This window comes from Mchenga conophoros, linkage group LG12 (assembly GCF_057382185.1).
Source record: "Mchenga conophoros isolate Kocher_MC1m ecotype Shallow Benthic linkage group LG12, M_conophoros_male_GT1.1, whole genome shotgun sequence".
Taxonomy (NCBI): domain Eukaryota; kingdom Metazoa; phylum Chordata; class Actinopteri; order Cichliformes; family Cichlidae; genus Mchenga; species Mchenga conophoros.
In genome coordinates, this window is record NC_140537.1 from 35,380,321 (window position 1) to 35,390,994 (window position 10,674).

At 42.4% G+C, this 10,674-nt stretch overlaps 1 protein-coding gene across 1 annotated transcript in view; it reads left to right on the plus strand.

Moving 5' to 3' along the window:
• bmp2k (BMP2 inducible kinase) overlaps positions 1 to 10,674 on the plus strand; it is a 55,844-nt gene that overhangs the window by 40,185 nt on the left and 4,985 nt on the right. Inside the window, exons 12-15 of the mRNA XM_085295521.1 lie at positions 6 to 191; positions 2,674 to 2,915; positions 3,230 to 3,396; positions 3,811 to 3,924. Coding sequence (XP_085151647.1) covers positions 6 to 191; positions 2,674 to 2,915; positions 3,230 to 3,396; positions 3,811 to 3,924 — 709 coding nt within the window. The remainder of the gene's footprint in view (positions 1 to 5; positions 192 to 2,673; positions 2,916 to 3,229; positions 3,397 to 3,810; positions 3,925 to 10,674) is intronic.

The window sequence follows — 10,674 nt, forward strand, 5'->3', positions numbered from 1 at the left end:
TTCAGTACCAACAGGCTGTGCAGCAGTCGCTTCAGCTTCAGCAGCAGCAGCAGCAACAGGCCATGCTCCAGCAACAGCAGCAGCAACAGGCCATGCTTCAGCAGCAGCAACAACAGGCCATGCTCCAACAGCAGCAGCAGCAGCAGATGATGTATCAGCAGCAGGTTGCTCAGGCTCAGTACGCCGCCATGGTGAGTCCTTTCAGAGGTCTAGATGTGACGCCAAAACCCCCAGTGATGCAATAAGATACCCTAAACTTTGGTGACTGCATTCGTTATGTTTAAAAAGGACGTTTGGTTTAATTCAACATCATCTTTGTTTTGCGCACCTGTGGACCACTTCCAGTGCTCATGCAGTTTCTCCTGCTGAAGAGAGCTGGGTCTGCAGCCAAGACCCAGACACCAAACAGCAGAAATGGCTCCCAGTCTATCTACCTGTAGTCATGTAGCTCCAATGCTCAATATTTAAAAATCAAGAAGGTAATACTTGACTTGGACAGATCTCAATTTCAAATTCTCAGTTTGTTCTGGCCATATCAACAAACATGTGGCCCCTTTTTGGCCTTGTGCGGCTTGGCTTATGTGGAGTCTGCTCTTGAATCGACAGCCATCAAATTGAATTTGCTTTTTGTTCAAGCGACTGGAAAAAAAAAAACGTGACAGCATTTCAGAGCAGAAGACTTTATCCAAAACTGCAGTAAATAGTTTGAGCAAATGACAGCGAAACACATGGAGACACAGCGTGAAATAACACGGAGCTGAATATTTCATTTAATGTCATAATGGCCTAAATTTGCTCTCTGTTCCAAACACTGGCAGCCAGTCCTCCTCCCTCGAATCTCCTCACGTCTGTGCCAAGCAGCATTGGAAGCAGACGCTCAAACTTCCTACTGAATCTGTCCAAATATTCTGAAAACTAGTATTTACTGAATCAAACACACAAACACAGGTCCTCCAAATGTGCACTGTAAGGGCGGCGTAATTTTTAGTCTGTTTCCCACCGAGCGCGTACCATCTGTTTTATTTCAGAGGCAATCTGGTCTGAGCGAAGCCACGAGGGGATCGAACAGAGGGTGAAATGGAGCAGTTTTATCTATGTTGCGTTCTGACATATGAAGCGGTTCATATTCGGGGGAAGAGGCGAGTGCTCAGAATTACTGTTCTTATTCCCAAGATACCTGCTTAGTGTTTAAAAAGCAGCATTTCCACACCGATCTTAGACCTGCTCCTTATTGTGAGGAAGACGCGTTGCACATTTGTAATATGGTTTAATGACATTGGATCAGTTTCATTTGTGCGGTACTTTAAATGCACAACAGCAGTGTGGAAAAAACTGCTTTACAAACTTGGAGAGTGGAGAAAGTGTTGGATGACTAGAGGATTTAGAGAAAAAGGTGAACCATAAACTGTATTTTTTCATTTCGTCGTCATTTGCAGAATTTATTTATATACTACTCAAACAAATTAAAGGAACACTTTGGAAACACATGAGACTGCAATGGGGGAACAAATTATGCTAGATATCTGCACTGATATGGACTGGGTAAAACTGCTACATCATTTTATAGAACTTAAAATTATTAACCTGCAGAGCCCTGAATTCAAAGACGCACTGAAAATCAGTGAAAAACTGATGCAGCAGACTGGTCCATTTTGCAAAAATTTCATTGCAGCAACTTAAAAAGGTACTTGTCCCCTGTGCGCTTGTATGCATGCTCTTAATGAGGTGATGGATGGTGTCCTCTGGGATCTCTTCCCAGATCATGAGTGATTGGATGACCCTAAACATGAAGACCCAGAGGTTTTCTATTGGATTTAGGTCAGGCGAGCGTTAAGGGACGGTCAATGTTATCAATTCCTGTATCCTCCAAGCGTTGTCGTGCACCAGGAGGAACCCTGGACCCACTGCTCCAGTGTAGGGTTTGACTGTGGGTCCAAGGCTTTGATCCTCACACCTTCTGGCAGTTAGGGTGATGTTGCCTATGGATATCCCTTCCCAGACCATCATGGACCATAGCACCAAACTGTTCATGCTGAGCGATGTTACGTGCAGCATCGCATTCTCCACGCCTTCTCCAGACCCCTTCACGTCTGTCACATGTGCTCAGGGTGAACCTGCTCTCTTCTGTGAAAAGCACAGGGTGCCAGTGTTGGAACTGCCAACCTCGTGAAGTCTCTTTTTGGTTGTTTGGTCCGAAATATTCACACCAGTGGCCTTCTGTAGGGTTCTGGCAGTGTTCATCCTGTTCCACCTTGTACAAAGAAGTCGATACCGGCCCTGCTGATGGGTTAAGGGCCTTCTGTGGCCCTGTCCAGCTCTCCTGAAACGATTGTCTCCTGGAATCTCCCACGTGTGGTTGACCAGATCAATACCCCAGAACTTTAACTGACTTGAGCATCTTGTTTCGAAGTGTTTCGGACTCTCTGATTGGCCAGAAAATTGATCTGTCAGCCATAGTTTGAGTTAGTCGTTATTAGTTGATGTGTTCAGTTTGGTGTTCGATGTGCTGTTTTGACTTTCATTCCCTCATCCCTCCCCTCCACCGTGTCCCCAGCTTTCCAAATCCAGAACTGGTTTCTAACAACATTTCATCATCATAATGCGCCATGAAATCAATGGTCCGTCCCTCATTCCCTCCCCCCCCTTCTTCTCCCTCTCTTCCTTCCCTAACAGCTGCAACAGTACCAACAGGCTTTTGTCCAGCAACAACAGCAGCATCAGCAACATCATCAACAACATCCACAGCAGCAGCAGCATCATCCTGCTCAGCAGCCTCTCCCCTATATGTCTTCCCCTCTTGAGTTCCAGATCCCTCTGGGTTCCTACAATGCGACCACACCCACCACAGGAACTGGAGCTGGTACTTGCCAGATGGGGGGGCCATCTCCTGTAGATCCCTCATACACTAACCCCAGGTAATGTCCTTTGAATCTGTTTGTGGAAGTGAAATTAGATTGGTTTCCTTCTACATGTGAGAGTATTTCCCTTCTTTCCATTTTTAAGCATATAGAAAGTTTTTATGTGATGTGAAAATGGGATTTACATTAATCATCTGTATGTTGAAGATGGATGCAAGCACCGTGACCTCAGCCGTTTGTTCTCACTTCAGCATTGGGTTTTTTCAGTCCTATCGGTTGTTTGGAAAACGCATGCAGTTTGTGAAGTCTTAGAAATATCTGATTGGTATTGTCTCTAACGTGGTCTGTTTGCTGTCCCCTCTCTGCCGTAGGAACCCTCTGCTGTCCACAGATGGGGTCACCCCTCCTTTGCAGAGCTGCAGCAGTGCAGTCAGCAACCCTCCCGATATGTCAGGCTGGAACCCTTTCGGAGAGGACAACTTTTCTAAATTGACCGAGGAGGAGCTGCTTGACCGGGAATTTGACATGCTCAGAGCAAGCAAGTGAACTCTAACGTTTTAACTCTTTTGTCATTTCAAGAAAAGAAAGAAAAGAGGTGATTGTTTGAAAAGTGTTGCCGTAGACGGAGAAATTTTCTGTAAACATTTCAGCTCCTCGTTAATGTCTTTTTCAGATAAAGGGAAAAATCTGGCATGTGAACCACATGATTGTGTATCACCGTGTTTATTTAGCTTTTTAACCAGATGGAGAATAAACATTTTTCTGTTGTTAAAATAGCAGATTTTGGGCATTGTGCTCTTACTGAGTGTATTCTCAGAGCTGTGGGAGTCTGTACATATTTGAGGGAACATTTATCAGTAACACCCACAATCATATGCAACAATATTTAATTTCAAAACTACTTCTATCACCTCGTAGCTGTAGATATCTAATTGTGATCTTTTATGTACAGAAAAGCCAGCGGAGAGGACAACGAGCGTGGAAACTGACCGACCGCCGCCTGCCGCAGCCAAGCCCCTTCCTCCAGAGGATCTCTTCGGCTCAGTCCCATTTGTGGCCAACGCAGGCAAGTCTTAGAGGAGTCTCTACCGTGAGGACCCAACACTGTGGAGCCACCTGCCTCCCCCAGTCTGTCCTCTTCCTGCCCCCCCCCCCCCCCCCCATCCCAGTCTTCTCCCCTCACCTGACCTCTGGTCAGAAGCTCCTATGCCACAAGGACCCAGCAGTGGGCCATTTAAAACCAATGATCAGCCAGATTTGTGTTGTTTCCTAATGTTAGTTGGAAGATTTAGATGCACTTATGCTGTCATTATGAATCATATTATTATTAATAATAATAATGATTTTAAAAAAGCAAATTGCAGCTTTTGCTCCTCCTGTGGTTAAAATAGGAAGCGAAGGAGTAGCAGGTGTGTCGATGCATTCAATGCAGTGAAGTTTAACAGAAGGCTTATTAATGAAAATATAATGTCCCGTTGGAACAAACCTTTATGCAAGTCAGATGGAAGTCCACTCATAAACACGTCTCTCTCCACGCGGCTGGAGCAAGGTACTAACACAGAACAGTCAGAGGTATGTGCTCATTGTGAGGCACTTTGGATTAAATTACACTTTGAATAAAAGTGCATTAAAAAAGTTTGGTGAGAATCAAAAACTTCTGTGTCCAGCTTGGACAAGAGCTGGATGAAATTGCTGTTTAAAAGCAATATGAAATGTCACGTGGTTGGTACTACAAAGGGCTGAGTGATGTTTAAATGTCAGTTATTTAGTTTCTGACTGGTGAATAAATGAATACAAAGGCCATCTAATTAAAAGAATTTCAGGAGTCATAAGAATATTTTTTTTCTTCGTGGTGTTAAATTTTGCAGCAAATTCATTATAGCACCATTTGAATTTAACAGTATTACAGTCGTCTTATTAAAGCGGGTTATTCGGTGTTCAGCCAAACGCTTGAGCTGCTTTCGGACTTTTGCAGTTCCTTCGACTCTGACAGGAAGTCGCACCTTTCTGCATGTCTGCACTTCAGGAATGAGGCCATAAAGTTTACAGACAACTCCAGCACAAGAGGAGCCTTTAGTGACGTTGGTGTTTGCTGTGGCAGCACTGACAACTTGTATATTTACAAATAAACAGATAAATAAAATTAGAGTAAAACACAGAGACATTGGTCCAGGCTTTAAGAACCTGATTTGGACTCATCAGGTCAAATATTGTCATTTTTCTGACTTCAGAGCCGAGTTGGAGCATTTCCGTAGTTTGCTAATAAAATGGAAAAACGGGCACACACTAACTATTGCATTGGCAAAATGAGAGAGCTAAATAACGGTTGTCATCACTGTGAAGTCCAGCTGCGTTCCTGGGAAGATCCATAGATTTAAACCAGTCCTGTACATCAAAGAGTCACTCACAGTGAGGCAGTAAAGGACCGTATTACTGCGTAGTAAATTACAACCCCCACAGCTCCTTCCTTGGTCTGTCTTTTCTAAGTTTTTCTATTCAACTCAGTTTTCATCAGAAAGGAAGAAAAAAAGCTCTGATTGTTGGAACTCTTTGGTCCGAAAGCGTCTGTTTTACTCGCAGCTTTGTAAACATGTTTTATTTTGCATGATTTACCATATCGGAGAGTTGGTGCTATATATTTGGTGTTAGGGACTGAAACATGTAGCTGAGATGATCTCACACCCATCTTTCAGCTCCTGTATTATTACGACGTCTGTCGAACCATCGCTCAGCCCTGGTACTAACAAACTCCACTTTGAGGAGGGGAAAAAAGCAAACTTGAACTTCCAAAGTTATGGCTCGTTGCCGTTTGTTTACATGGCGATACTGTCGCCCCTGCGCGGCCATTGAAACTGCAAAGATTCCTCACACGTTGCACAATAGTTTTCCCGAAGCCTCAAATGTTCTTCACATGTGGAGTGAGCACTTTACTGTGGAGGCCGACGTCATAACCTGATGATTAGTTCTTCTGATTTGGCTTCATTAACCAGACTGCTTGTAGTTCACCCCCCCTCCCCTTCTTCCCTAACACAGATCACAGCCTTGTTAAAGCAATGTGAATATCTGAGCGCAGTATTTCTACATTTATCACATCTGTGGCAGCAATAAGCTTCTGTGCCTCTGTACTCTTCCTGCTCCTTAAATGTGAATTGATTAATGTTTTGATAGGTGATTTAGACACGCTGTTTATAATTAATGGAATATATTTAATGATTAATCCTGAAACATTTTATTTTCTAAAGGAGAGTGAGTGTTTTTTTCTTTTCTCTCTCTCTACAGTAAATTCATCTCAAACACGCAGGCTTAATGCAAATCCATCTTAGAGTAGATTAAGACAAGATGACAATGCAATATAACCCTATAAGCACTTGAATGTAAGTGTGGAAATATTTTATCGTCTTCACTTATTACTTAAGGAATATAAAAATCTATACAAGTTCAAATTGGATAAAACGAAAAACCAAAAAAGAAGCCAAAAAACAAGAAAAGGGACTCTTGTACCGAGCTGATGCAGAACCCACTTTGTTGGGACTCATTCCTTCAGGCTGGCATGAAAAAATTTGCAGCAAATTTTGGAGCAGCCTCTTCGCTCGTGTTTGTGCCATCAGTTGGTTAGTTTAGTGTTTTGTTGTTTTAAAGCCCGCTGCCGACTTTAAAAACCGGATCGGGTCAGGTTTTATTTTCCGTGATTCGATATCGGGCTCCAGCTCCACCTGCTGGTCCCCTGCAGCTCTGCTTCTGAGCGTTAAACCCTAATAAATATCCAGTTTGTGATTTAAGTGTTTCTGGTGTTGGCGACTTGTACTTGTGCCTGCTGCCAGACGGTGGGGAAGTTGATTTTAATCCTCTTTGATGACCAACAGCTGACAGTATTTTTATTTAATTTTTTTAACAAAGGAACTACATTTTATAAAAAGACCAGTGTGCTGATTTACTTTACAGGAACTTCCATAAAATCTGACTTCAACTCTATCAAGCGCGGATAACAGGGTGCCCGTCGTAACCCTTAAAGATCTCTGAGTAACTTTATGAGGTCGAATCAGAAAATGTGTTATTGGCCTTCCCCGTACCCGATGTCACGGCGGATTACGACACGTTATAGGTAATCTTAACCTTTAAGTGACTAATTTATCCGCTAAAATGAGCGAGTGTGGTTACGTAAAAGGATTTCTTTGAAAAACTTTCCTTTATCCATGACAGATTTACTCTGTTTTCATGCAGTTAATTTACCTGCTTAGAAAATTATAGTGGATACAAAAACTTGGATGGTTAATGAAAGGATGTGGGGGTTTTTTTTTTTTTTCTTTCTTTGCCACAACAATGGACCAAACAAGTGATTAAAGTAGATCCCACTCATATAAAGGATGATGATTTTGATAGGGAGCTGCCACAGCTCGACTTGACTCTAACTTTCGTTATTGTTTTAATAGTTTTATGTTGAATACAACTGGCTGATGGCACATTCTCTTGTTTAAATGTTGATTTTTGGTCAAAAATTGAGGAAATTTTGATTTATTCTTTTTTTTTAAATTTGTTTTATTCTTTCTTTTTATATATATTTGAATCCATACAATCCTAAAGGGCTGTATGTTTGTTGATCCTCACTGTGCTGCTGTTTATCCGCCTTAGGTCAGCAAGTGAGCATTTCCCTTGGCACTCATCCGTGCACACATGAACCATATCACATTGTAATGAATATAGTTGGTGGTAATTTGTGTTTAGCTGAAGGTAAGTTTGGAGTTAAAGCTGCTTGATGCTTCTGTTCCACCTCATTTTTCCGCTCATGTCACTGCCTGCCTTTACTGGGGCCTTTTTTTGGAAAAACTGCTTCATTTAAGTTTTGGTTTTTATTTTTTTAATTATTTGTTTTATTTGTTTACTTTCTTTTCATTCTTCATTTAGTGAGACAGCCATTCTCAGAAACATCTTGTTCATGTGTATTGGTGGATGGGTCTATAGCTCGGACAAGCGAACCATCAGAGCCAAAAACAAGTGAAAGGGACAGTCAGTGTTATTAATGCACTTTATTTTATTTTGAAAGTGCAGCAAAACAGGAAGTACTGTCCCAGGATCTGTAGGATGATGTTGTTTTATATTGTTTACATTTGCAACTTTTCTGTGCTCTTTCCTCTCTGTCTTGGGGCGATGTTTCCCCCCCTTTGTTACTATATTTTTGTTTTATTTTTTGTTAGCCTTAAATCATGCAGATGTGTTAGGAAGCCTCCAATAAGATGACTAAAACTATTGGATTTTTTTTTTTTTTTAAACTTTAATTCTCATTAGAAGTGTTGGAAAAATGTCACAGCTCTTCAGCTTTAGTTGACTCCAGCAGCTCCTGGTACCTCTCCTGCAGAAAGACAACAACCTATAGATCAGTAGTTTTCTTGTTTTTGCAGCAGACTATGTAAAAGGTCCTGTATCATACTGTGAGTGTGAATGTACTTCTTTATAGAATGTTACTGATGAATAAAAAACATCCAAAATCAATACTCACTTTGGTTCCTTTTTTATCCTTAAAGAGAAGCTTAGAGTCTCTCCACCACTACACCACGAGCAAGATGTTCCTGATGTTAGGATGGCTGTCTTAAGTGTCGCCCCGTCTAGCTCGAACTGAAAGCTGAGCATGTTTGAGATGCTGTGCAACGGCTGGTTGGCAAAACAGAGTGTGAAACAGAAGCAGCGACGCATGTGTCCTTCACTCGCTTGGTTAAGGGTGCATTTCTGCAACCTTTGGCAACAAAGACATTTTCAAGTCTCCTACATGCATTTTGGCTGCAGTTCTCCTGTTAAATCGATGAATCTTCCATATAAAGGGGTAGATGTGAATCTGACTTTGCCCCTATGCCTAGTTTGCTGGAAACCCGATGGAGATTAAAGCTCTGAACATGGTGAGTTCAGTGTGGTTAATCCTTGTTTGCAGGTTTAGTTCTGGACAAACTTTCATGTTCTCGTCATTTCCTTCTGTCTGTGGTGGAATTTTGACCATATTTGGATATCAGTCTATCAGGATGCTGTGAGTAAAACTATACAGCAAAGATTTATCAAAGAGGCTTTGAATATGCTGCAGTTCACGATGGACGATCCAGCAGTGCACACGCATGCTTTCATTTGTCAATCAAGCCCCCTTTCTCATTGTGTCGTAGCCCCTCTTACCAGAGATGCGAGGAAGGAGTTGAGACCACAGGTGTATCAACTATTATTACAACTCGCTGAAGTTCCTTCGCCCCAACCCTGATTCTGTGGTTTGGAAGAACCCAGAAAGGGCTTTTTGAAGCAAAGTAAATACTTTTTAGAAGTATCTTTGTCCCCCGTTAGTGGGGGGGAAAAGCAAATTCTGACAGCAATGATGATTTAGATCTCACAGGCCTGAAGCGATGTCAGTTAAATACGACGCGTCGCACAACTGATTCATAAAATATTTTTTTTCCTTAATTTCATTGCTTCAGGTGTAACAGGTGCTCATCGTGTTTTCTGTTTAGGGTCAATTTTAATTTGGCGTGATGCAAAGTGATGAGTTGCACAAACAAGTTTTCATCTTGAATGACTGAAACAAGATCAAAAGGACAAGCTTTGTATATTCCACCTCTGAGGCACACCTGTACAAACACTGCACCTGTTCATCCTCCTACAGCCGCCTCTCCTCCCTCATCTAAATGCATGTAGGAATCGACACGGTGTACTGGATAGAGGAGGCGTTCCAGACCATCCAGCAGCTACAGTTTTACAGACACGTCCCTCTCCAAAATCGTTAACCTGAACCCTGCAGGATAAAATGCAATGTGGGCGTTCCCGTTTGGCTCGCCGTCGCTGGGTTCACCTCTCGGCGGCCTCGTCAAATCAATCTGTGCTCGGCGGCGGTTGTTCGGCGAGGGAACAGACTTCTGTAAGCCCCTGCTGCTCTCGCTCATTTCTAACAGATTTTATCTCCCGTCACACAAGAGAACAATCACACGCATGTTTTCGCCACTTATTTGTATCTTTAAGAGATCAGACGCAGCCTGTAATCCTTCAGAATCTCCCCCCACCCCACCGGAGAAACACAAAACAAATCCGCGTGGCTCTGACATCTTCTCTCATGATTAAAGATGTTTCTATTGTTTGGCGGGATCGCCTCGTTCCGGGAGGTGAGCATGATTACAAGTTCTAATCCGGGTGGGCCGAGCAGATGCAGAGCAGCTCGGACTTCTTATCTTTGAGTGCTGCCTTGTTTGATTTATCGGCAGCAAAGCTTTTGGCTGATCCGCCGTCACGTCCTGCCAGTTTGGACGCTTGGTTTCCATTTTCATGTTCGCAGCAGGGGGTCGTTTTCTTTTTCTCTTTTTCCCAGCGTTCCTCTAATAGGGAACAATGAATTGGCTCATTGTATATGGCACCGTTTATCTTCAATACAATTGGAGACTATCCACTCGCTAATTAGGATAATTTCTAAGTTGCCATTATGCAAATCTCTTGGACATAAATTTACACACTGAAGGCAGAAATTTTTCCTCCAAATGCCAAAATACATGTAAGAATTTCCAAAAATGCAGAGTTTAAATAAGAGAACAAAGCTTCCTTTTTCAAGTCTAAAGGGACGCTCGCAGCTTAAATCTCTAAACTTTAAAAGTAATTCTGTGAATCTTGAAAAGCTGCTCGTCTTATTTCCCCGGCCTCTAAGCTCGCTCTTCTTATGGCAGGATCAGAGATGAGAAGTCGGAGCAGCTTTTAGACCATATTGACTTTTGCGATTGCACTTCTGCTTCAGTATAAGGCAAACTTTTGGGCATTTGTTTGTGTGGGGAGGTTGGCGTATAAGCCGAGTAATCCTGGGTAATGC